We start from the raw sequence: 27,686 nt of genomic DNA, 5'->3' as shown, positions 1-27,686 counted from the left end.
TGCAGTTGCCACCAGCCATATATAGCTATTTGAATTTTAATTAAAAGTAAATTGAATTGAATATTCAGTTCCCGAGTCCCACTAGCCACATTATAAGTGTTTAAAAGTCACATGTAGCTAGTGGCTACCATACTGGACAGCACAAAACATTTCCATCACCACAGAAAAGTTCAGCTGTGCTGCTCCGGAGCTGACAGGTGCCTGTCTTACTCCCAGTCACCTCACACATCCACAACCCCCACCTGGCTGCAGGAGGCACTTCAGTTTGTTCCAACACTGGTCTAGACTCCAGAGAGTCCATTCCAAATGCCTTAGTAGGATGTGTAAATCCTCGCATGAGCTAGCCCCTGCCAACCTGCTCTCTCCACCCATCTGCCTGAGGTGCACTGTCTGGAAATCCCCTGGCCCACTCAGCTTTGGCTCATCTTCCTTTGTCTAGCGTGTTCTTCCCTGCTTTCCTACTCCACCTTCCTCACACATGCCTTCAGAACAAAGCTGGAAGAAACTTTATTTCCGCTATTGACCCTGCTTGCCCAGTACTGATGATCACTCCCCTTCTTGAGCCAAATGGGTCCTGTACACATTTCACAACACTGCCACTATTTACGTGTCTTTCAGCCCCCACTAGGCCAACAGCCTCTTGGCACTCAGTCTCTTGAATGTTGCTGAATGACAGGGATGACACCCTGAGTATCTCAGTCTGCTTGGGCTGCCACAACAAAATACCACAAACTGGGTGGTTTAAGTAACAGAAATTTATTTTATCACAGTTCTGGAGGCTAGATGTCTGAGATCAAGGTTTCAGCAGGTTTGTTTTCTTCTAAGGCCTCTCTGCTTAGCTCTCCTTCTCAGTGTGTCCTCACATGGCCTTTCTCTGTGTGCATCCACTCCTGGTGTCTCTTAACCTTTTTATATGGACACCAGTCCTGGTGGATTAGGGCCCACCCTTAGGACCTCATTTAAACCTTAATCACCTCCTTAAAGGACCTATCTCTAAACACAGTCACAGTGGGGTTAGGGCTTCAACATATAAAATTGGGGCGGGGGGGAAGTGTGTGCACAATTCAGTCTATAACACCAAGATTATCTAATAATGAGGCTGGAATCTCTCATTTCTTTAAACTTTATCTCAAAGTGATCCTAATTTTAGCGTTTCTTGGTTGTTTCCTGAAATCCTTAACCTCCTTCATCTTCAGAGATAAACTAAGGAAACAAAGCCTAAGAATTACATAGGCAAAAGGCTTTAAGCTCTTCTGAGTTACTCACCTGCTTTCAACAAGGAAGAGTGTGTCCTTTTAAGTTTCAGATACTCAATTTAAAGGTTCTTTACCAAAGATCCTGAAGAAAAAGTTGTTCTGAAATCTGGAAGGGAATAAAAATTTTTCTCTGCTATTACAAAAATGGTACTCTTAATCCATGAATAGTCGGTATAGACTAAAGGGACAGGATTACTATTCCTTCCTTAAAGTTGAACAACACAGAGCCAGAGTGAAAGGAAACCTCTGCGTGATTATTGTCTCCAGGGATTACCTGAGGTGCTACCTCAAGAATCCAGGAAATCTTAAGAACAGAGACCATTCATTTCCTGTGTGAAAAAGGGAAGTGGGGCCCTTGGGTGCATCACTTCAAGTGATTATCAATAAACAATAGATGTAACTATTTTTAGGTGCTGTCTTTCACCAACTATACAGGTTTTTCTATGCCAAGTACTTGGTATGTAACTTAGTCTTTTTAATACACAAGTAGAATACCAGAAATGTTAGATAAATTTGAAGGTATAAAGATTGAACCACAAGGATTATGTTAGTCTTACTCAGAAGCAAGCTCAGCGCAAAGAAAGTGCTACAGCAAGAATTAGTTTTAAAAGATTAACTGGCAGAGCAGAACAAAGTAAAGTTTTCCCATTAACTTAACCCACCTTCATTTCCACCCTTTCTTCAGTTACATCATATAAAGTGAATAAATACTTTGTATGAATTCATTTTTATATTAAATGTTGTATGTCACATCAAGTAAAAGAAGACATTAAAAGACGATATAAAAAATGTGTTTTCAAAAAGTACAACTCTTTGTACTTTTCAAATAAAAAGACAGAACACTCATCCTAGACCCCGATGATGAGAGAGGGGCCACAGCAAAAACACATCAGCATTCACTGAAGGTGCACCATGTGAGACGTGAGTGCCGTGTATCTGCTACGGGGTTGATTCCACTCCCCCAGGCTCATATTTCCAGGAGGACTCTTCATCAGGCAGAGATTCTTCAATCTAGCAGACCAGTGCCCCCACCTCCGAGTCTCTTTTCAAACTTCTAAGTCCTGGATGTATATTTACCCCATTTTGTGAGACTGGAGGTCAAAGGAGAGAAGAGAACTAAACGACCAATAGAGGCTGCCTCGGAGAGTACAACCCTGACCCACATACCCCACACACCTCGCAGAGGGCCTGCCCCTGGGGAGAAGGGCCAGGTGGCTCTCCCTCAAGAAGGGTGCCCTCGAGACACCACATTGCTTCCTCCCTGCCAACAAGTGCCTTGTGTGAGAAATCAAGGTGGTTTACAGCAGTCAGCTGGCCAGCTGAGGAAGGGGCCCACGGCCAGCACCGAGCAAAATGGCAACGTCACTCTCTTCAAGGTCCTTATGACTGAGTAGGAAAGACAAACACAAGACAGGATTCTCTGAAAGTACCTCCTTATGATAAGTGCTTCTAAAGAAAAGTAGATGGTGCTGAGTCATGTAAGGGAGACCCAGCCAAGCTGGGGGTGGGGGTTAGTGGTCAGTTTTCCAGTACCACTTCAATAGAAATAGCTTTACAATTAGTAGTCAGGAGTCAGGTTAGGCCTCAACTGCCTAATAAACTAACAGGGAAAGTGATATAGCATTAGGGTAGCAAATTCTTGATATCAGGTCATGGTAGTAGTTACTGCACGAAGCATTTACTAAACATTTACTGGACACAGTAGTGAATGAATTCTTTTTTTTTTTTTAGGAAGATTAGCCCTGAGCTAACTGCTGCCACCAATCCTCCTTTTTTTGCTGAGGAAGACTGGCCCTGAGCTAACATTCATGTCCATCTTCCTCTACTTTATACGTAGAACACCTACCACAGCATGGCTTGCCAAGCAGTGCCAAGTCCGCACCCGGGATCCAAACCAGCCAACCCTGGGCCACCACAGTGGAACGTGTGAATTTACCCACTGCGCCACCAGGCCAGCTCCTGAATGAATTTTTCAAAATCATCCCAAAACAGTGAAATGATCAGGCCAACTAGCTGGCATCACCATCCTCACTCATCATCTCACTCTTTGTCTCCAGCCTTGTCCTATTCAACCAGTCTCATCATGGGGACAGAGACCTTGCATGAGGCACCTGTCAGATGATGGCTCTCTGCCACAGAATAACCATCAATCCTGGGGAGACACATAGGGCCCTATCAGATCTCCGCCACTTCCCCGTTTGTCCCCTCTCCTCCACACACATGGATCTCCGTGAAGCTCCTTGTATAGGACAGGTCCTCATCTGCCTTGTGGCCTCTCAAACTGCGGAGCCCTCAACCCAGACAAATCTCCCAGAAATATACAGTTTCTCATCTTGCCTCAAATGCCCTTCCTCAGAGAGGCCTTTCTTGTCCATCCTAGGGAAAACTGCAGCCTCCTCCTCTCAAATATACAAATGCATGCTCCCTATCCCTCTTCCCTCCTTATTTTTCTCAATTGTGGTAAGTGTATCACAATCTAATATTCCATATATTTTTATTCGTATTATCACCTTATTCCCCCACTAGAATATATGTCTGTGAGAGTAGAAATTTCTGTTTTGTGTACTGCTATAATTCCTCAACACATATTTGAAAGCAATGATGAATAAAATATCCATCTCCAGCTTGAACCACTCCCCTAAAGTCCAGACTCGCACATCACACTGCCGACTCAACATCCCTACATGGCTCCCTCATACACTTCACACAGTTAATCTGTGCAGATAAGTTCTTCCTTGAATAAATAAACTACTGCATTTTCCCTCAAATCCAGTCATTCCCTCTCCCCTCATCTCACCACTGTACATGCAGCATCTCAAACCCAAAACCTAGTATTCAATTCTTGACTCCTTGCTGACTTCCTCCCAAAGCATCCAGGCCATCAGCAAATCCCCTCAGTTCCACCTTCAGAATCCACCTCAGATCCAATCACTTCTCACCTCCCCCTGCAGCCACCATCCTGGATTGAAGCTACCATTTCTCACCCAGCAGTGCCTGCCTCCTAAATTGTCTCTCTCTGGACTCACTCTTGCCTCCCTCTAATCCCTTCTTGACACAACAACTAGTGAGTCTTTAAGGACATAAATAGTCAAAATAGCAAAACTCCAGTGGCTCCTCATCACACTTAAAAATCAAAGATCCACCAGGCCTCAGGCTGCCTTCTTGGCCTGTCTCCTTGTTGCCCGCAGCTGCAAAGGGCAAGGAATGACAGGTACCGCCAAAGCTACTTGGTTGTTTAAGCAATCAAAGTTTATTGATAGAGAGAAACAGAACAAGGAGCAGGGGTAAAGGGGAACAACAAATCAGGACTTACAACATCCACACCACAATCAGCCAGGGATGTCCCAATAGTTTGTACGGCGGGTAGGAGTGCAGATTGTCCAGGTCTGAGGCAAAGCGTCCTTTCCTCAGTGAGACTTCCCCGGCTGATTGTGGTGTGGATGTTGTAAGTACTGATTTGTTGTTCCCCTTTATCCCTGGCTCCTTGTTCTGTTTTCCTCTATCATAAACTTTGATTGCTTAAACAACCAAGTAGCCTTGGCAGTACCTGTCATTCCTTGCCCTTTGCAGCTGCGGGCAACACTCCTACAACTCACCCATCTTCTCTCATCACATGACTCACCCAGCTTATTCCTCCTGTGGCCATGGCCCAGCTAATCCACCTGTTTGGGATGCTCTCTCCCTATTCACATGGATGGCTCCTCTTGTCACTCAATTTGCCTGTCCAGAGGTATTTTCTGACCACCAGTCTAAAGTAACCTCCCCAAGTCCCAACTTCTCTCCCTCTACCAGTTGTTAAAAGAAGGCAAACTGATGGAGCAAATGGTGCCTTTCTTTACAGGAGAGTCTGGAATCCCACATAACAGGTCAGTGGACACAGAGAACACACCAGCTGGCTCTGATGCCTGGGACAGAGGAGAGCAAGGCAGGCTTGGCATCTGTTCTCATGAAGCATCACGATGGAGAACCAAACCAGAGTCTACCACAGGCACAGGCAAGAGTCCTGAGAAGAGTGAATAATTCAGTTCAATACAAGTTGACCACCAACTATGTGCCAGGTACAACCTCAAAGAATAGACCATCAATAAGGGAGACATGGGGCTGGCCCCGTGGCCAAGTGGTTAAGTTCGTGTGCTCTGCTGCAGGCGGCCCAGTGTTTCATTGGTTCGAATCCTGGGCACGGACAGGGCACTGCTCATCAAACCACGCTGAGGCAGCGTCCCACATGCCACAACTAGAAGGACCCACAACTAAGAATATACAGCTATGTACCGGAGGGCTTTGGGGAGAAAAAGGAAAAAAAAAATATTAAATAAATAAATAAATAAATAAGGGAGACAGACACTTTAACCAACAACACCAGATAAACCAGCCCTTCCAACTTAGGTCTAGACCAGTGACCCCATAAGGCAGTTCAGGGCCTCTGAAAGCAGATGCTATGACAAGATTAGACATGCAAGAGACTTATGTGGGAAAACCCCCGTGAGGGAAAATCAGGAAGGAGCAGAGGAGGCTGGAGAGCCGTCAGATGTGATTCAGGAGGATTCTAGAGGAAGTGAGAGGAAAGCAAGACAGGTTGTGCAGGAAAAGTCTTAGACTCTACATAGCTCTAAGAAAGTTTAAAGCTAATATGGAGTCCTCCAGTCCCCTTTAGGAGTCACAGCCCTCTAGGAACGAGCCTGCTTTTGTATTCCTGCAATAGGAAGCGTGGCCTCAGTGTGAAGGCAGTGTGAACCCAGAGTCCAGCAGGTGAAACCATAGGTGGATTACAGCCACTGTAGGGCCTGGAACAACTTGCTAGATTAGACTTGAGTCTTCAAGCTCTACACCAGCAGGGCCTCTCCAGCTCAAGCTGGGACTCCACAGAACACTCATCTCAGCCTCACGTTTTTCTTCCTGGTAGTTTAGAGCAACAAAGACTACATCCTGGTTCAATGGCTCCCCGAGGCACAGGTCTGTCCTTCTGATGGCTTCGCTTATTCTGAAAAACTGTTATCAAAAAGCTAAGTATTCAGGGGCCAGCCCAGTGGCAGAGCGGTTGAGTACGCACGTTCCCCTTTGGCAACCCAGGGTTCGCTGGTTCAGATCCTGGGTGCGGACATGGCACCGCTTGGCAAGCCATGCTATGGTAGGCGTCCCACATAGAAAGCAGAGGAAGATGGGCACAGATATGAGCTCAGGGCGAGCCTTCCTCAGCAAAAAGAGGAGGATTGACAGCAGTTAGCTCAGGGCTAATCTTCCCCGCCCCCCCCCCAAAAAAAGCTAAGTATTCAAACAATTACAGAAGATTCTTGCTTTAAAACTGAAAACACCGTGTGTAATTTTCACTCTTTTAATTCAACAAACATTCATTAAAATGCCTAAAATGTACTAAGTGCTGAGGACATAAAGATGAACAGATCAAAATTTCCTCTTGAAGTGCTTTCTGTGAAGTGGCAAAGAAAAGACAAGCAAATAAATACAACATTGTGATAAACCCTACTAGAGTGATACAATGAATGCTAAAGGGACAGAAGAGCAAGCACCTGATTGGGGCAGGGGCTGCGGTTCCTAGAGGAAGGCAGAGCTTCAAAGAGAAAGCCAAGTTTAAACTTAAGTCTTAAAACAAAGGCAGGAATTCAACAGGTGCAGAATAGCTGGCAATGAACAGTATGTGCAAAGTTTTAGGATATTAAAGTTGAAATCATAGTACTGATATTCTTTTAAAAACTTATAAATTAAAATTGTGTAAAGAGACTATTGCACTAGGATAATACATTATGAAAAGAAAGAAACTCTAAAGGGAATATTCCTGAATCATGAATAATGGATTTTGCTAAAGTGAGACATACAAGCATCTAGTTAGTATAATTTTTAAATTATAATGTTTTATTATATTGATTATACTTGATAAACAAATGGCAAGCAAGAGGATATACTGGAGTATATGAGGAAACCATCTGGTGTAAACCTAATTCGGCCTGACCTTGTTTTTCCAAAAGCGCCTAACCTGGCTGTGGCCATTGAGCACGCATTGTATATCTGCTTTAAGCATTTGCTATGTCCCAAAGACAGGAACAAATGGCCTTAAGATACAGATGCAACTTCCCCCAATTAGCATTTCCTTAAAGATAAGCATCAGAGTCCTCCTGGACTAGGAACTGATTGCTGCACTCACCTGTGACCACTCAGCTCGAGATAACAGACCTGCTACCCTGCTGTGTCCACTGAGACAGCAGACTTACCGACCTGCTATGTCCATCAATTGCTGTGCAGACAGAGCAGTCTCGTGACTATTGTAAAAGGGACATTTCAATCATATGTGATAAATGCTCTTTGATGGTATATAACCACTCTGTACACCCCTACTTCTTTGGTGCCCTTCCTTCCTTGGGGAAGGAAGGCCCTGAGCTAAGCTAGTCCTCAGATCTGGCTCATAATAAACTCACCCCAATTTTCATTTATGGATTGGTTATGGATTATTTTCACTGATTATGAATTATTTCCTATCTTTTGAACTGATCTTTTACCCATGCACGAATTTGTAATATGATGCATTGATCATTTGGGAAATAGTGATTCACAGAATTATGCAGATCTTCCAAACATTGACACATTTCATTACATAACATCAAAAACTCACATTCGTTAATATTGCCAATGATCTCATCAAAAAAGTCTTTAATTACTGGGAAGTTGTCAAGCTCATGGTAGCAGATAAGTTTTTTTAAATTTAAATTTTTGTTTGAAAGCACAGATATTATCATTGGCCATAAATTCTGATAGTTGTCCTCTTTCATTTATTTTCCAGAAAATGTCTATCAAATACTCAAGTCTTCGGGCTGGCCCAGTGGCACAGTGGTTAAGTTCGCATGCTCTACTTCAGTGGCCTGGGGTTTGTGGGTTCGGATCTCAGGTGCGGACCTACACACCACTCATCAAGCTATGCTGTGGCAGCATCCCACATATAAAATAGAGGAAGACTGGCACAGATGTTAGCTTGTTGACAATCTTCCTCAAGCAAAAAGTAGAAGACTGGCAAAGGATGTTACTCAGGGCTTATCTTCTTCACCAAAAAAACCCAAAAAACAAAAAGCCAAGTCTGCATAACTGTAGCTTGTCCATCACTCTTTTTTTCAAGTAAAAATGGCATTCCACAACAAAAGCGACTAGATCATTTTGCAACTCAAACTGTGCAACTGTTGTTCCTCAAAACAGGCCCTGTACCTCTCTGTGCAGCAGAAATGCTTTATGTACACTTCCCTTTTCCTCATGTAGACTATTAAAAAGATGAATACTGAAGAGTCAAGATTTCAGAAAATTAATTTTTACTATTTCATCAAGGACAGATATGTTTAAGTGAAAGCGGCACTTTTTTTTTACTGCAAGTGGGGAAGTGGTGAAGAATGCAATGATTGTTAGTATGATTTGGGGCCCTTGCCTCAATTTGTGCTAAGGCATCAGCAGTTTTACCCATCATTGCTTTTGCACCATCGGTACAAACGTAAGGAAAACAGAAACAACATCTTAGTAGCAGTATAAAAATAGTCTTCCCTCATAGGCCCCCAGAAAGGGTCTCAGGGACCCCCAGAGACGTGTGAACCACGATTTGGGAACCACTGGCAGATTTCTTCTGGAAGGAAACCCAGGAAATGGATACTAGAGGCCACCTCTGGGGATAGATAGGGGGTGGTTAGAAGGGAGACTCACTCTACCCTACATTTCCTTTGAACTGTTTCATTTCTCTGTCATGTGTATCTACATTATTTTTTAATACAACATTGTGCAAAACCTTATGATCAATGAAGAAACAAAGCTAAACCTAACCTTCGTCAGGGGAAACATTAGCTAGCACCTAGTGGGCACTCAATAATTACTGAACGAATATATACAACAATGCAAAAAACAAAAAGTGGCAAGAACGCCAAAAGACAGGGCAAGTGTGATGAGAATTCCAAGTAGCAACATCAGAAATGATCATGGCGGCTGGCCCCGTGGCCGAGTGGCGAAGTTTGTGCGCTCTGCTGCACGCGGCCCAGTGTTTCATTGGTTCGATTCCTGGGCGCGGACATGGCACTGCTCATCAAACCACGCTGAGGAAGCGTCCCACATGCCACAACTAGAAGGACCCACAACGAAGAACATACAACTATGTACCGGGGGGCTTTGGGGAGAAAAAGGAAAAAAATAAAATCTTGAAAAAAAAAAAAAAGAAATGATCATGAAAGGCTCAAAATAAGAAGGCATTTGGGCTGGGCTTTGACAGATGAATAGAATTTGGACATGACAACTTTAATACACCACAAAATATTTAGGAAGCACAATAAATGTTTAGTGATGTAAAGGCAATGGCAGACTGTCATTTTGAAATCTAAGAATTATATCACAAATTTTTGAAATTAAAGATGCTTAAAGAGGATAAAAGCTTTGTGAAGAAGTCCCTTCCTCTATACCCACAAGAGAGCTTTTCCCCTATTCCACCCAGGCTGAGGCCCCTGCATTATCAGAATACAGGAAAACAAGAAAAAGACTAAAGTTAAAGCTACAGAATAGACCTATTTACCAGAATAAAGAAACAGGAGTGGGATAAATGTAGCCTATTGTATCGGAATTTCCTCTCTAAACCACTGCAGGTCACTAAAACAAAGAACAAACCTTATACCATTGTCTGCATTTTTAAAGCAGTTCAGCAGCAATAGCTCCAAGATACTGTACAGTACCAAAATCAGTTGTGAGGTATATCGAAGGTAATTTGATACAATAATAGGTAAAACACAAGTATTTAAGAATTCTTTTCTAAAAAATCATGATCATACCTCTAGTAACCTCATTTTCATCCACGGACATTCTGATAAGCTTTGGGGAGCCACATGTATGAATTGTTCTGTGTGTTCATGGTGGGTGGAGTCTAAGAAGAGTGTGGTTCTGTGCAATTCTACCCTTCAACCTCATCTTAATTTGAAGGGAGATCCTAAGTCAAGGAGGGTGAAACAGCCAGGAAAGTTAGGGAGCAAGATCACAGCAGTACCTTATTTCCCTTTTGAGAATCAATAACAGAAGTAATAAGCAAACCTGCCCTCTGGGAAAAAAATCAGTGCATTCTAAGACCACAACTTTTCCTGAGAGCCAATCTCAATTACAAGGAGAGAATCAGTGAGGATGCTGGAGAACAAGGCCACATGTGAGTTATGAATAAAAGCCCCGGCACACTTTCAACTAGTCACTGCTGGTGTACAGGATGACGGGAAGTCATGCATGATTTTCCAGATTATCTAGGTATCTATCACTCACTACCAGTCTCCATGAAGGCAGCATTTTGTCTGTTATTTCTTCTTCCCACCAACCTGCCCAGCACAGTGCCAACTCTAAGTTTTAAGCAATTTCTCATTCAGACAAATGTGAGTGCTGTGAAGTCATCCTACTTTGACATTACTTTATTCTGAATTACACGTTTCTCCCTCCCCCGAAATGGGGGTGGGGAGAATGCAAGGACAAAGAGGGTTCCACTTTCTACTTTTACTTCATCAAAATATAAAAATAATGACAATGAAACTAACTTCAGCTGCTTTGGAACTGGGCTTTATTAATAACACTTTCCTTTAATTATATAAACAAAACACCTTACCATTTTCAAAACACTTTCACATATACTATCTGACTGAATCTTCACGAGAACTGTGGGACATCAATAAGGGTGGTGTTCATCTTCTTTTACAGCTGACCAAAACCAACTTCAGAGATGTTATAATTCATGGTGGAGATTCATGGACACTTAGCAGATGCTAGCCACTGTGTGAAGATGTCAAAACTCTGCCTAAGACACAGTCCCTATGAAAAAGTATCTCCAAGTCCAATGGGGAAGCCCTGTGTCAACAATAATCACAACACAAACTGAAGAAGCCAGCATCAAAGGTGTGGAAGCACCCTGGGAGCAGGACCAAGCATGACTGTGCCGGAGTAATCACTGACCTATTTGGGCCAAAAGAAAGGTGTCAGGCCAGTGTAGGAGCTGGGGCAGAAGCCAGGGCTCCTACTTCCTTGGCTGTTGCTACACTCTTCTGTCTCTTCCCTTTAACATTTTGTTCACCCCCTTCCTCAACTTAAGCTACATTTCCAGGTTCCTCTCCACTTACATATAATTTTACACCCTTTACTTATCTATACATCCTCTACATATGTCTAAAATAACAACAGTATAAACAGATTAAACAGATAAGCATTTCTTTTACTGAAGTACTTTTCTTTATGTGTGTTCTGTTGTACAAATTATGAAGTTCTTTGAGGAAAGGATCCAATTTTATCTAACAGTCAACTCTTAGAAAGTACTCAAACACAACCACAAAACAAGGAATTCAGAGAATAACAAATACACTGGAGCAGAAATTAGGGTGCAATCTGCAAAAACGTTATTTGAAATGTGTAAAATCTAGCCTGCATCTACATGATTTTCCCTGAAGTACTATAACAAATTCAGAACAGGAGTTCCTGTCAGAACCATTCCTAATTTGAGTTTTCCAAACTTTCCAAGAGCATCTAGTTACCAAGAATTCTCAAATCCACCCATTTCTTATTGTAATTCCATTAAAAACAATGCACTACACATCATAGAACTTTTAAAAATTCAAACACTGAATTCAAAACACGTGTAAGTAGATGTTGTATTATCTGTAAAACAAAGATAACAACAGCACCTACCTCCCTAAGGTTGGTGAGGATTAAATGAGTTAGCACAAGCCAGTGCATATTTATTAGATGGTTGTTTCAAGAATTCACTACCCCAACCTGAGCCAAACATATCAACCTGAAACATAAAGTAAGAATAATAAGACTATGAAAAAAGTGTATTCTAAAAGATGAAAATGCATTTAAGTTTAAAAAGGAGTTAAACATTTAGATGCTTTTCTTCAAGGGCTACAAGGCTTCCCTGATCCCGGGCAGGAACTTACTCTTGCACGATGACAGCTGAACAGAACATCAGGACACAAACCTTGGGGAGAGATGACATCTAGACAACGAGAGCCACCCACCCCCTGAAGCTGAATTTTCCCAGTCTCTTTTTACCAAACATCCATTTATGGGACACATTTTTCTTCATTTTTAAAAGTTCCGTAAAAGGGGCTACTAACTTCGTTCTAAGCGTTAAGCGCTTTCCGTGTGTTAAGGTATTTGAGCCTTAAAACAATTGAAAGGCAGGTGCTGTTCTAACCCGTTTCACAGGGGAGGAAACTAAGGCACACAGGGCTGAGGTTGGGCTCACAGGTCCACACCTCATGCCGGCAGCAGCTGCTGGGGTCAGCCCGCTTCGTGAAGCCCTGACCTGCTGCTTTGGGCTCTGACATTCACCGCTCACTGCGTGGACACAAATGGTCTTTCCCAGCAAGATTCACGAGGCGGAGGCCAAACCATCCAGTCAAAGCGCAGAGCGCAGGGTGCCTGTGGGCGCCCAAGGGTTGAGGATCAGGGATCCGATCACGAGAAGCCAGGCGGGGGTCGCGGGTCCCGGGTGCCAGACGCATGACGGGGGTCCCAGGTGTAAAGGGCCTGGGCACGGTCCTCAGGTAAGCAGTGGGGGCAGGGGTCTCCAGATCTCCGGGTGAGGGCCGGGATGGGGGCGGGGTCCGGGGTGAGGGCCGCGCGGGCGTCCGGGGTCCGGGATGAGGGCCGCGCGGGCGTCCGGGGTTCGGGATGAGGGCCGCGCGGGCGTCCGGGTCCAGGATGAGGGCCGCGCGCGGGGGTCGGGGTCCGGGGCGAGGGCCGCGCGGGGGTCGGGGTCCGGGGCGAGGGCCGCGCGGGGGTCCGGGTCCGGGGCGAGGGCCGCGCGGGGGTCGGGGTCCGGGGTCCGGGGCGAGGGCCGCGCGGGCGTCCGGGGTCCGGGATGAGGGCCGCGCGGGGGTCCGGCATGAGGGCCGCGCGGGGGTCCGGGGCGAGGGCCGCGCGGGGGTCCGGGTCCGGGGCGAGGGCCGCGCGGGGGTCCGGGTCCGGGGCGAGGGCTGCGCGGGGGTCCGGGTCCGGGGCGAGGGCCGCGCGGGGGTCCGGGTCCGGGGTGAGGGCCGCGCGGGGGTCCGGGGTGAGGGCCGCGCGAGGGTCGGGGTTCGGGGCGAGGGCCGCGCTGGGGGCGGGGTCCGGGGCGAGGGCCGCGCGGGGGTCCGGGTCCGGGGTGAGGGCCGCGCGGGGGTCCGATGTGAGTGCCGCGGGAGGGTCGGGGTCCGGGGCGAGGGCCGCGCGGGGGTCCGGGTCCAGGATGAGGGCCGCGCGGGGGTCCGGGGCGAGGGCCGCGCGCGGGGGTCGGGGTCCGGGGCGAGGGCCGCGCGGAGGTCCGGGGTGAGGGCAGGGGTCCGCGCCTCTCACCTTCCGACAGCTCCAGCTCCAGCTCGGCCAGGCTCTCCCGCACCTCGGCTGGCAGCGGCACCGCCTCCAACGGGCACTCACGGTCGGCCATGGCCCGCTCTGGCCGCGCCCAGCGGACAGCGAAGCCGGCTCGCACCCGGGCGGGGCCGTTGCCGGGGCAGGAGTCGGGGTCAGCCCGGGCGGCGGCTACGTCGCTCCCCTCAGCCGGGAGACTCACATCTGCCGGGTCTGAGCTGAGACAGCGGGGAAGGGGCGCGGCCGAAGCAGCTCCGCGCCGGCGCGGGCGCGAGGGCGGGGGGCTCCTCTAGCGCCGTCACCGCCCCGCGCGTCCCGGACCGCCCGGCCAGCCTCACACGGAGCGCGCGTGCGCGGCAGGAAGGGCGGGAGGGGAGCGCGCTTGCGCGGCCGACTGCAGGCTGGGCCCCGGCCCGCCCAGCAACACCGAAGGCTCGTTCCCATTGGCCCTGAGGAGGCGGCGAGGTAGCTCCGGGTTCCCACTGGGAGAGGTGGGAGAGCGTCACTCCCGAGAGGCTCTGGGCCGGGGCCCGGATCGCCGCGTGGTCTAAATGCCGGATAGGCTTTGGGAGCTGGCAGCTTCAGGTTCTGGGATCTTCGGCCTCAGGCGGTCTGAGGCGCGGCCGCCGCCGGTTTTGGGGTCTCGGGCCTCCTGAGGCCGCGCCGCCGCGGGTTTCGGGGTCTCGGGCCTCCTGAGGCGGGGCCGCCGGCGGTGTCGGGGTCTCGGGCATGCGGCGAGGCCGCAGCCCAGAGGCGGGGATACCAAGCTTAGCTCTCAGGCTAGGTGGCCGTGTGCCACAGCGGCTAGAGCGGCCACCGGCAGCCCCGGCACGAGAGCGGTGGGCACTGGCCTCGGTGTCCCACACTGACCGTGAGGCACGGGTGAGGGTTCTGACGTGGACGCTGAGGCATTTCCCCGCCGCGAGTGTTCGGGATACGCTCGGCTCTGCGGTTCAAGTGACCGTTCTCCACATGCTTCCCTTCCCAACACGGGTGTGCTTTACTCTTGGGAGCCTTGCTGGGAGACCGTCGGCACACTTTAACACCCTGGCTCTGCATCCCTCCTGGCATGTTAACAGATAGCTACATAGCCCGTGGTGTGGCCAGGCGTTTTTTCAGGCGTTTCTGTGCGTTAACTTGTTTGCTTTTCAAAACAGCCTTAGCACGTATAGTATTGTGGGGACCTGGAATTGGCCACCCTAAGATATGTCTCTTTGGCATCAGGATTATTTGAGGCTGATTGCTTTTGATAAACTGGGACAGGGAAGGAGGCTCTGAGGAAAGGAACTTGCCCTTTGTTAGGACACCTTTACATTTGTAAGGTAAATCTCTATCTGTAAAGGTGCCTCCCTCTCTGTACCAGGAAGAAGAAAGGAGATGACCTTCTCTCTAAAAACTCTTAATCAATACCAAAGGCGAGGACTTAAAATCTGCATTTTATTGTGCTTGTCTGGTAACCTCCTGTAACTGACTTCCCTCCCCTCCCAACATTGGCATCTCCTTAAAGATTAAGCATCTTTCTTTAGGCTGGGAACCAATTGGGGCGCTCATCTGTGATCCCCCCCACCAGCCCGAGGCCACACACCTGCCACCCCGCGGCGTTTCACTGGGACAGCAGACCTATCTGTCGTTTCCATCGAGTTCTGTGCCGACAGAGCGGCCTCGTGACTATTGTGGGAGGGACATTTCAATCACATGTGAAACACCCTGTTTGGGGTTATATAACCACTATGTGCACCCCACTTCTTCGGTGCCCTTTCTTCCTTCAGGAAGAAAGGCCCCGGGCCATGGTTCCTCATAAAGCTTTGTTTAATTTTCTCTTGCTATTCTGTCTCATGTGAATTTAATTCGTTCTCCGGCCAGACGAACCCACATTTGGGGAGAGGAAATGTCCTCCTCCCCTACAGTATTGACCAGGAAGGAACTCCAACAGCCATTTCAGACCATGCGGTGACCTTGGGAAATGGGAGGACAGGCATAGGGGAACACTGAGGCATTAGGAGCCTGGCGACTTGGTGGTGCTGACCTGAGAGACCCACAGGAATGTTGAAGGGGCTTTTCCCCAAATAGATGTGGGGAAGTGTGTCTGCATGGTACAAGGTTGCACTGTAGTAGATGTGAGTACACACATCCATCCACAGAGCCACCTTCCTAAGGTCACAGCCTTCCTGGGACAGTCCACATCTGGTGACTGAATGAGGCAGGGGTATGAAGATCTGGCCTCTGTGCCTAAGGCAGCACACCTCTCATGAGCAGTACTTGCTGCGGAGGACACCTGACTGGCCAGAGCTTTGCTGGGTTTGTATACACTTCTACTTCCTCTGCCCAATCCTGCCTCCTTTCTCAGTTGTTGATACCAGATAAACATCTTGTACGCCAAACTCCCATCGTAGTGTCTGCTTGAGGAGAAACCATCCTGCAACAGTTGGTACCAAGAGTAGTCTGAGAAAACAGGATGAGATGGGGTTTGAAGCTGAATCACTTACCACTTTGGTAGGTGGAGCACTCACAGCCCCTGGCTTTGGTGGTGATCTAATTGTTACATTTTCACCTGTGTCAAAGTAGAAGGGTGAACTAGTGAAGCGAAGTGGAATACACTAGTGGGTGATATATTAGGCCTTTTATATATAATGGCTATAAGGAAGAATAATGGAAATTTATATACTCTGTGCTTCCTGAAGACCCACCAGACGATTATATTCCACATAGAGGTGCAAATAACACAAAAGTCCAAAGAAACAAGCTGATGAAAGGGGCACTGATGCCACTAAAATGTTCAGTGGTGGCTCACCTGTGTAGGCAAGAGCTGACAGTAGGAAAGGCTGTTCCAGAACTTGGCTGGGTGATAGCAAAGGAGATGATACGATCCTAAAACAAGAGGCAGCACTTAACGAACAGAAGTCAGAGTACAGCAATTAAAATGGCTAGCAAGATCTGAGTGGCAGCCAAGGGAGCCTGACCTATTGAGACTTACAGAAATGGTTAACAAAACATGGCATCCCTGGAGGCAAAATAAATGGGTAGCTGAGGATACTACCAGCAGAAAAAAGTCAAGGATGGATGTCTAGGAAAATCCAGATGGTTGCCCCAATTTAAAGAATCACCAGTTTCTGGACTTGAGCCAGTTTTCAGACATGAAACACATTTACTGAAGAAGTGGCCAAAAACTCAGAAGGACACTGCAATATGCCATAGATACATACAGAAATGAATCCCTAAGTCCTTTTTCAAAGGGCCCAATAGCCATTTCCATTGATAACTACACCCTGGGAGAAAACAGATAACCAAACACTTTGAAGACTGATGGACACAGGGCCTGAATTGACTCATATCTAGATGCCTGGATCATCATCATGGCCCCTTTGTTAGAGTGGCTGCATATGGTGGCCAGGTAGTTACTGGAGTCTTGCTCAAGATCTAGGTTACAGTAGGTGCACTGGGTCTGTGGGTTAGAGCTATCACAATAGGAAAAGCCAAGCAGAAACCTCTGAAACTGCCCCATCCCTGCCAAGATCATAAAACAGTATTACATCCAAGGGTGGGAATGGCAGGGATTGGTGTCTCTTTTAAGGATCTGAACAATGCAGAGTGATAGTGCCAAAAATCTTTAATTCACCAGCATGACCCCTGCAGAAATCAGAAGGATCCTAGAAGATGACGACATTACCACAACCAACCAAGTAGTAGCCTTTATAACATCCTCTGTGCCAGATGTGCTAGGTGGCTATTGATTTGGTGAATGGGTTCTTTTCTGTCTCTATCAGGAAAGAGGATCACAAACTTTCCACATTCACAAGGGATGAAGATACCATTTTGCCTGATGGCTATGTTACCTCTGTTGCCTTCCATCATAGTCCAATGAGATCAGGAAAACCTAGACATTCTGGAGAATATTATGTTGTTTCATTACATCAATAACATGTTGATTGGCTAGATGAGCAAGAAGTGGAGAAGACAAAGATATTGGAGACCTTGATAAGATAAAGGTGCTCCACAGAGTGGGCGATAAACGCTATAAAGATTCAGAGACCTAGATCTACAACATGTTTAGGGGTCTAGCGGTCAGCGATGCCCTAGGGCATCCCTTCCAAAAGGAAAAGATAATTATTGCATCTTGCACCTTCAACCATCAAGAAAGGAAGACATTCAATATAGGCACGCCTTAACAAATAAGAAAAATCCCAAATAAGCAATCTCAAATTATACCTAACTGAATTAGAAAAAGAAGAACAAACAAAGCCCAGAGTCAGGAGAAGGAGGGAAATAATAAAAACCAGAGCAGAAATAAATGCTATGGAAACAAAAAAGGCAGTAGAAAGGATCAATGAAACAAAGAGCTGGTTCTTTGAGAAGATAAATAAGATTGACAAACCCCTAGCCAGACTTACAAAGAAAAAAAGAGAAAGCTCAGATAAATAAAATCAGAAATGAAAGAGCAGAAATAACAACAGACTCCATTTGTTGATACCAGATAAACATCTTGTACGCCAAACTCCCATCGTAGTACAGTACAACAGATTATAAGAGAATACTATGAAAAACTATATGCCAACAAAATGGATAACCTAGAGGAAATGGATAAATTCTTAGACTCTTACAACCTCCCAAAACTGAGTCAAGAAGAAACAGACAATGTGAATAGACCAATCACAAGGAAAGAGATTGAAACAGTAATCAAAAGCATCCCAGAGAATAAAATGCCCGGACCAGACAGCTTTCCTGGGGAATTTTACCAAACTTTTCAGAGAGAATTTAATACCTATCCTTTGCAAGCTATTCCCAAAAGTTAGGGAAGATGGAACGCTTTCTAACACATTCTACATGGCCAACATCACCCTAATAGCAAAGCCTAACAGGGACAGCACAAAAAAGGAAAACTATAGGCCAATATCACTGATGAACATAGATGCAAAAATCCTCAACAAAATTTTGGCAACCCGAATTCAGCAACACATCAAAAGGGTCATACATCACGATCAAGTGGGATTCGTATCAGGGACACCGGGATGGTTCAACATCTGCAAATCAATCAACACGATACACCACATCTACAAAGTGAGGAATAAAAACCACAGGATCATCTCAATAGATGCAGAGAAAGCATCTGACAAGATCCACAGCCATTTATGATAAAAACTCTTAACAAAATGGGGATAGAAGGAAATTACCTCAACATAATAAAGTCATATATGACAAACCCACAGCCAACATCATACTCAATGGGTAAAAACTGAACACCATCCCCCTCAGAACAGGAACAAGACAAGGATGCCCACTATCACCACTCTTATTCAACATAGTATGGGAGGTTTTGGCCAGAGCAATTAGGCTAGAGAAAGGAATAAAAGGAATCCAAATAGTGAGTGAAGAAGTGAAACTCTCACTGTTTGCAGATGACATGATCTTGTATATAGAGAACCCCAAAAACTCCATTGGAAAACTAATAGAAATAATTAACTACAGTAAAGTTGCAGGGTGCAGAATCAACTTAGAAAAATCAGTTGTTTTTCTATACTCCAATAATGAACTTACAGAAAGAGAACTCAAGAATACAAGTCCATTTGCAATCGCAATTAAAAGAATAAAGTACCTAGGAATAAATCTAACCAAGGAGGTGACAGACTTATACAATGAAAACTATAAGACATTACTGAAAGAAATTGATAATGACATAAAGAGATGGAAAGAGATTCCTTGCTCATGGATTGGAAGAATAAACATAGTTAAAATGTCCATACTACCCAAAGCAATCTACAGATTCAATGCAATCCCAATCAGAATCCCAATGACATTCTTCACAGAAATAGAGCAAAGAATCCCAAAATTCATCTGGGGCAACCAAAGACCCCAAATTGCTAAGGCAATCCTGAGAAAAAAGAACAAAGCTGGAGATATCACAATCCCTGATTTCAAAATGTACTTCAAAGCCACAGTGATCAAAAAGGCATGGTACTGGTACAATAACAGGCACACAGATCAATGGAACAGAACTGAAAGCCCAGAAATAAAACCACACATTTACAGAGAGCTCATCTTCAACAAAGGTGCCAAGAACATACAATGGAGAAAAGATAGTCTCTTCAATAAATGGTGTTGGGAAAACCGGACAGCCACCTGCAAAAGAATGAAGGTAGACCACTATCTCATGCCATACACAAAAATAAACTCAAAATGGATCAGGGACTTGAAGATACATCCTGAAACTATAAGAATCCTGGAAGATACTATTAGTAGTACACTCTTTGACATCAAACTAAAAAGGATGTTTTCAAATACCATGGCTTCCCAGACAAGGGAAAAAAAGAAAAAACAAAACAAATGGGAGTCCATCAGACTAAAGAGCTTTTGCAAGGCAAAAGAAACTAGAATCAAAACAAAGAGACAACCCACCAATTGGGAGAAAATATTTGCAAATCATATATCTGACAAGGGGTTAATCTCCATAATATATAAGGAACTCACACAACTGAACAATAAAAAAGCAAACAACTCGATCAAAAAATGGGCAGAGGAGATGAACAGACGTTTTTCCAAAGAAGATATACAGATGGCCAATAAACACAAGAAAAGATATTCAACATCACTAATCATCAGGGAAATGCAAATCAAAACTACACTAAGATACCACCTTACACCTGATAAAATGGCTATAATCACTAACACTAAAAATAACAAATGCTGGAGAGGGTGTGCAGAGAAGGGAACCCTCATACACTGCTGGTGGGAATGCAAACTGGTGCAGCCACTACGGAAAACAGTATGGAGATTCCTCAAAAAACTAAAAATAGAACTACCATATGACCCAGCTATCCCACTACTGGGTGTCTACCCAAACAATTTGAATTCAACCATCCAAAGGAGCATATGCACCCCTATGTTCGTTGCAGCACTATTCACAATTGCTAAGACATGGAAACAACCCAAGTGCCCATCGACTGATGATTGGATAAAGAAGATGTGGTATATATACACAATGGAATACTACTCAGCCATAAAAAAGACAAATTCATCCCATTTGCAATGACATGGAAGGACCTGCAGGGAATTATGCTGAGCGAAATAAGCCAGTCTGAGAAGGACAAACATCAGATGATTTCACTCATACATGGAATATAAACAAATACATGGACAAAGAAAACAGTTCAGTGGTTACCAGGGGAAGGGGGGTGGGGGGTGGGCACAGGGGGTGAAGGGGAGCACTTATGTGGTCACAGTCAAGAAATAATGTACAATTGAAATCTCACATTGATGTAAACTATTATGAACTCATTAAAAAAATTGATACAAACAAAAAGAAAAAAAAGAAAGAAAGGAAGACTTTGGGCCTCTTCAGGTTCTGAAAGTAGCATATTCCACACCTAGAAATACAGCTCTGGCCCAAATATTGGGTGATTTGGAAGACTGCCAGCTTTGAGAAGAGCCCAGAACAGGAAAAGTTTTTGTAATACATCAAGGCTGTAAAGCAAATAGCTCTGCTGCCTGGGCCATACGATCTAGCAAGTGGTATTGGTAGTTATCGGTGGTGGGGAACAATGCAGTGTGGAGTTTCTGGCACATCTGAGTAGGTGACTCACAATGCAGGACTCTGAGGTTCTGCCATGCCACTTGGAGCATAAAATTATATGCCTTTGGGGGGAAAATATTCTGGTGTGTTACTGTGCTTTAATAGATATGGAACACCTGACCTTGGGGCACCAAGCGACCATGCAGCCAAACTGCCCATTATGAGATGGGTTCTGTGAAATTCACCAAGTCATAAGGTTAGCTGGGCCCAGCAACAATCCATCATAAGATGGAAGTAGTACATTCAAGACTGAGCATGAGAATGGACAGAGGTCACAAGTGAGCACAGAATAGGTAGCCCAGACTCACACGGCATGCACTGCTGTCATATCAGAGCCTTTCTGTCATTTCACATCTATGACTGTATGGGGAGCCTTTATGACCAGTTGACAGAGGAGGGAAAATCTGGAGCTTGGTTCATCGATGGGTTGACTTGGTATGTGAGTTCAAAATGAAAATGGACAGTAGCTACATTATAGCCTTACTCAGGCCTTGAAAGATAGTAGTAAGGGCATATCCTCTCAACAAGTAGAGCTCCTAGTCATTCACATTTTTTGTGTAAAAAGTGGCCCAAAGTGAGAATAAATATGGACTCATGGGCAGTGCTGCATGACCTGGGTGACTGGTTGAGTGCCTGGAAGGAAAACAACTAGAAGTTGGGGACAAGGAGGAAAGTGGAGAAGCATGTGGGTAGACGTATTGGAATACACACCAAGTGGGATGATCTTTGTATAAAATGTTAATGCCCACCAGAGAGCATCCATGAAAGATGTATTAACAAAGCAGACAAAATGACTTGGCCAGTTGACGTTGGGAAGCATCTCTCATTGGCAACCTCAGTACTGGCACAACGGGCCCAAGGAGAAAGTGACCAAGGTGGTGGAGTTTGAGGCTATTCATGGGCCCAACAATGTGGGTTCTCTGACCAAAGCTGATCTAGCCACTAGGTGCCACTAAATGTCTAAGCTGCCAACAAAAGAGACCAAAGCTGAGCTCCCAATATGGTTCCTTTCATTGAGAAGCTCAACGAACAGGGTTTACTATATTGGAACTCTTCCATCCTGGAAAGGCCAGCAGTTCGTTTTCCCAGGGACAGATTCATATTCCATATATAGGTTTGCCTTTCCTGCCCACAAGTGTCAGCCAGCAAGGGCTTCAGGAGTGTTTGTTCCACTGGCAGAAGATTCCATGTGACATCATATCAAACAGAGGATTCACTTTACAGCAAATGAAATGCGGGAGTGCTCTTTACACAGCAAGAAATGCAGTGATCATGGGATTCACTGCCTGATAGACCATTGGAACTGCCAGCTAAAGGAATAGCTGAAGTGCCACGTTGGAAGTAGTATTCTGCAAAGATGGAGTGCCGTTCAAGACCTGTATTTGGTACTGTGTTCCCAATAGGAAGGAGATATGAGTCTGAAACCCAAGGGGTGGAAACAGGAGTGGCCCCACTTACCATCACTCCCCATTATCCAGTGGGGAACTTTGTGCTTCCTGTCCTCCCAAGTTTAGACTCTGTAGGGGTAGAGGCCCTGGTCCCCAAAAGGGACACTCATCAGGGAACACGCAAATAGTCCGTTGGATTGCAAACTATGGATGTCTAACCTTGGGGTCCTTGCCTCTAGGAATCAGCAGGCAAAAGAGGGAGTCACTGTCTTGGTAGTGGAAAAGGTAGGGCTCTTATTACATTCATTACACAATGGGGAAGAATATGTGTGGAACCCAGATGTGAGTGCATCTTGGTACTCCTTTGCTCAACTATGATTAAGAAACTAGAAAATCCAACTTGCACACATAGTGGAAGACTCTGCCTCTTGATTCCCAGACTCCTGCAGTCTGGTTGTAAAGGAGGTAGTGTGATACATGTGCTACTGGCTTAAGACATACACCAGTTTGAGACATTACCTCAAACTTGTACAATGTGGTTTCCAAGCTAGTGTTGAAAAAGAGCCTTCAGCTGGCCACTCCACTCTTTGGTCAAGGCATTTGCTTCCAGCTGATGGGATACATGGTGTTGGTTTGTAAATTGGCCCCCTGTACACAGAGGGCAAAGAAAGAATGAAGAAAGAGGCACTCTACTCCAGATTGGTAGGTGGCAGGTTGCATAAACAAGGGAACTTACTCACAAGGTTTCTCTTGGGGAGCTGGAAGATGAATAGATCTCTGCACCTGCCCGCCAGAATCTTAAAAGTTTATATAGAGGACTTGACCGGGATCAGTCATGTCATAGACATCCAGACAGTCTCAGCAACACCTTACTCTCTCAAGGCTGTGTCCTTGGGGCAGCTTCTAGTGTGAGGAAGGCAAGCAGGACACACATTTCAAGCACAAGGGAGGGAGTGAAGAGCCTCTGATTGCCTGGGTCCAGCTCACCAGTCAACCGACAGTCACATCCTATTGATGACCTCCTCCCACACATGGTAAGACCAGCGAATTCTGAGTGTGAGCTTATTCCTGCACTTTTATTGCTTTAAAATACGCCTGCTGCTAAGAGGCAGTGTTGTGCAGAACTACAGGATAAGTCCATGGATGGTAGTGTCAGCAGGTGCAGTGCAGACAGGGAAGCCAAATTTGTACCTGGAATATGTTTCTATTCCTGGGAGGACAAATCACTGCCTCCTCTCTAACGGAAGGAACCAGGTCACCATATCAAGGTCTCAGCATTGGCCTCTGCCATTGGCAATTCAGGCACTGAGAAATAGCAGAAGCCAGGGAAGCCTTGGTGAGAGGAAGTCTATATTGTTGAACAAATGTTAATTCTCCTTGCTTCACACTGTGGTCACTTTTTATGAGTTCATTCAGAAAGCACCATGTTGGCTAAAGAAAGAGGCTGAGTGACGTCCACAGACCAATCATCTTGTCCACTGGATTACATTTCCACAGTGGATGTCCTCTGGTAGACAGAGGAGGTCTATTTACATACCTGTCCTGTAGACTACTTGATACCAATCTTCGCAATCTTTTCTCTGTCAAGTTATCGACCAGGTGGACGGTAGATTACCCACTGCACATGAATGCTTATAGATCAATAACACAGGTCAGCTATTTTTCCACATGAAATGGACCACCACATGTACCATCCAATGTTTTGCGAACTAGAAATCTTCCAAAACCCATCCCTAAGCTGGATTGTAGTGCAGCAACTGTCTACTTCTGGCTGATGCCAGCGTACTATGAAGACCCACTTGCAGAACAAACCTATGATTTTTTCTGTTCTGTCAACTGGTCATAGGGAACTTCCCATAAGACCACAGATATGGACTGAGGGGAAAACAGTTAAGTAGAAAATTCAGCACAAGTTTGACCACTCAGTTGGGTCATTTACTTATGCCTTCTAGATCTGTTCAGACTTTTGTACATACTTGTTACGGACTGAATATGTCCCCCCAAATTCATATATTTAAATCCTACTCCCTAATGTGGTGGAATTAGAAGACGGGAGCTTTGGGAGGTAATTGGGGTTAGATGAGGCCATAAGGTTGGAGCCCACATGAATGGGGTTAGTGCCCTTGTAAGAGTCGTATGAGAGCTTGCTTCCCCTCTCTGCTCTCCCCCATGTGAAGATACAAGGACAAGTCAGCAGTCTGCAACCCAGAAGGGGGCCCTCACCAGAACCCCACTACTCTGGCACCCTGATCTTGGACCTCCAACCTCCAGAACTGTGAGACATAAAATTTTGTTGTTTATAAGCCATCCACTTTATGGTATTTTGTTATAGCAGCTCAAGCTAAGAAAATACTGTTTCCAGTTTTCAATGGAATGCTGCTGTTTACATCCACTTTTATGATTTGTTGTATAGGCTCTCTTCCCATAGCAGGCCTTGTACTTTTCTGGGCTATATTGGGATCAAACTCTTGATATGGGTCCAGAAGCAATGGCATCTTTCCCAGGTACAATCATAAAAAGTTTATATCCAGGTTCCCTTATCACTTTTTTCTTAATACCTATTAGAAAAGATGATCAGGGGTCGGCCCTGTGGCCAAATGGTTAAGTTCACACGCTCCGCTTCAGTGGCCCAGGGTTTCACTGGTTTGGATCCTGGGCACGGACATGACACCGCTTGTTAAGCCATGTTGAGGTGGTATCCCACATAGCACAACCAAAAGGACCTACAACTAGAATATACAACTAGTTACTGGGGGGCCTTGGGGAGAAGAAAAGAAAAGATTGGCAACAGATGTTAGCTCAGGTGCCAATCTTTAAAAAACAAAATCAGTTCAATTTCAGCTGGCAGAGACAGCAGTACACCTTCACTATCTTATCTTAGGGTCTTTGATTGTCTAGACATCATAACACATTTTGATCCATCATATTAAAGACATATTAATTGGTCCTAGTGAACAGGAAGTAGTAAGTACCCCAGATGCCTTAGTAAGCTATGTGCTGGATGGTGAGAGAGAAATTCAATGAAAAATCAGGGGCCTGCCACTTTGGCAAAGCTTCTAGAGGGTCAAGTAGTCTATGGGATATTATAGTATCCCTTCTAAAGTGAAAGACAGTGGCTACACCTTGCACTGCCTACAACTAAGAAAGGCACAAGGCTTGCCTTGTTTGGATTTTGGATACAACCATATTTGGGTGTGCTGCTCCAGTCTACTTACTGAGGAGCAATAGGCTTTTTGGTTTCAAGAGAGATCTGGACAATAAAAACCTACAGCTTTGGGGCCGGCCTGGTGGTGTAGTGGTTGGGTTCCTGCACTCCACTTTAGCGGCCCAGGGTTTACAGGTTCAGATCCCAAGCGCAGACCTACACATTGCTCATCAAGCCATGCTATGGCAGCATCCCACATACAAAACAGAGGAAGACTGGCATAGACGTCAGCTCAGGGACAATCCTCCTCACCAAAAAAAGCCCCCTACAGCTTTCATACAAGCTGTCCTGTTACTCAGGCCTGATGACCCACAAGTTTCAATGATGCTTAAAGTGCCTTTACAACTAAGGATGCAGACCACTATAAAGCCTCATTACAGCAGAGCTCTAGGGTCTTGAAGCAAAGTTTTGCCTTCTGCTAACTCATTCTCCATTTGAGAAACATTTGACTTACTCCTGGGTCTTGGCAGAGATCCAACTCGTCCATGGGATACCAAGCAATATGCCATTCAAACTGCCAATCGTGTACTGGGTGCTGTCTGATCACCAAGCCATCAAGATACGCGAGTGTAGTAGTAACCCATTATCACATGGAACTGCTATTTATGTGAAGTGTAATAAAAAATACATATATTTGGTCTTTGCCCTTGGTTCCTGGCTAAAACTCTTGGAATTTCCCGAGTGACAGGACTGTCCTTCTGCTGTAATGAGCCCCTTTTGACCATACTTGAGTTTTTGCTAATGAGGTGACTCATGGTGCAGCTCCTAGTTAGCTTCAGAATGGAGGCTGGTTGCCACAGGGGAGGGGCTGGAGATTGAGTTCAATCACATGGCAAATAATCATGACTACATCATGCAGCCTCGATAAAAACTCCTGAACAAGGTTTGGGGGGATCGTCCAGGTTGGTGAACACACTGATGTGCTAAGAGCGGGCACAGAAGCTCTGCACCCCTGCCCCCTTATCTGTCCTATGCATCTCTTCCATTTGCCCATTTTTGAGTAATATTCTTTATCATAAGCTGGTAATCATAAGCATAGCACTTTCTTGAATTCTGAGTCATTCTAGAAAATTACCAAACCTCAGGGAGGGGTTGTGAAAAACCCCTAACTTGTAGTTAGCCAAGCAGAAGTGTGGGTAGCCTGGGGACCCCACTTACACCTGCTGTCTGAAGTAGGGGCAGTCTTGTCGGACTGAGTCCTTAACCTATGGGGTCTGTGCTGACTCCAGGTAGTGTCAGAATTGAATTGAATTGTAGGACACTCAGTGTTGGGGAACTGGTGTTGAAAAACGACAGAAGATGACTCAAGCAGATCAAGTTGGCAAAAGTAAATTGCATTAACAGGTGGCTCAGTTCCCATTAAATTTCTCCTGCTGAGTTGTCCCTATGCCTCTGTCCACTCCTATTCTGGATATGAATTTGCTTTTCTTCCCCAAAACTCATTTGTGGACTTCTCAAACTACTTACCATCACTGGTTCTGACCAGAAAACTCTTCTCACAGCAAGCGTGGCACTAGGCTTAAGACCATGTAATTCCCTAATGTTACCATAAACTCCCATCACCCAGAAGTAGCTCACCCGATGGGTGGTGGAAAGACCTAGGTACCTACTGAAGATTCACTTATGGTGCCATTTCTTCCCAGCCAGAATACAGCAGCCTGGGAACCCAAGGGGGGAAGATAGAAATGGCCCCTCTTACTGTTACGCCAAATAACTCCTGAAGGAACTTTTGCTTCCCATCCTACGACTCTGGGTTCTGCTGTCCCAAGGGAGGACTGCTTCCACCAGATATGACAATGGTCCCTTTGAACGAGCAGTTGAATTGGGACAGGGGTTACTGTATTAGCCGGTGCAATGGACCTCAATTACCAAGGGGAAACTGGGTGGCTGGCAATGAGGACAGGAGAATCTCTCTGTAATGTCTCCACTGG

At 45.7% G+C, this 27,686-nt stretch overlaps 1 protein-coding gene across 16 annotated transcripts in view; it reads right to left on the bottom strand.

Moving 5' to 3' along the window:
• DIP2A (disco interacting protein 2 homolog A) overlaps nucleotides 1-13,951 on the bottom strand; it is a 142,555-nt gene extending 128,604 nt beyond the window's left edge. For 6 of the 16 annotated variants that reach the window (XM_070489120.1, XM_044751129.2, XM_070489122.1 and 3 more), the window contains exon 1: nucleotides 13,584-13,938. In XM_070489120.1, coding sequence (XP_070345221.1) covers nucleotides 13,584-13,674 — 91 coding nt within the window. In that variant the 5' untranslated portion in view covers nucleotides 13,675-13,938. Of the gene's footprint in view, nucleotides 1-11,930; nucleotides 12,037-12,502; nucleotides 12,631-13,583 lie in introns of those variants that run through there. The other 10 variants (XM_070489124.1, XM_070489125.1, XM_070489123.1 and 7 more) reach the window with 4 other exon arrangements.
• Between the last annotated feature and the right edge of the window lie 13,735 nt (nucleotides 13,952-27,686).

Source organism: Equus asinus, chromosome 18 (assembly GCF_041296235.1).
Source record: "Equus asinus isolate D_3611 breed Donkey chromosome 18, EquAss-T2T_v2, whole genome shotgun sequence".
NCBI lineage: Eukaryota > Metazoa > Chordata > Mammalia > Perissodactyla > Equidae > Equus > Equus asinus.
Note: the sequence above shows the minus strand (reverse complement) of the source record. Positions and strands in the feature narration are given on the sequence as shown.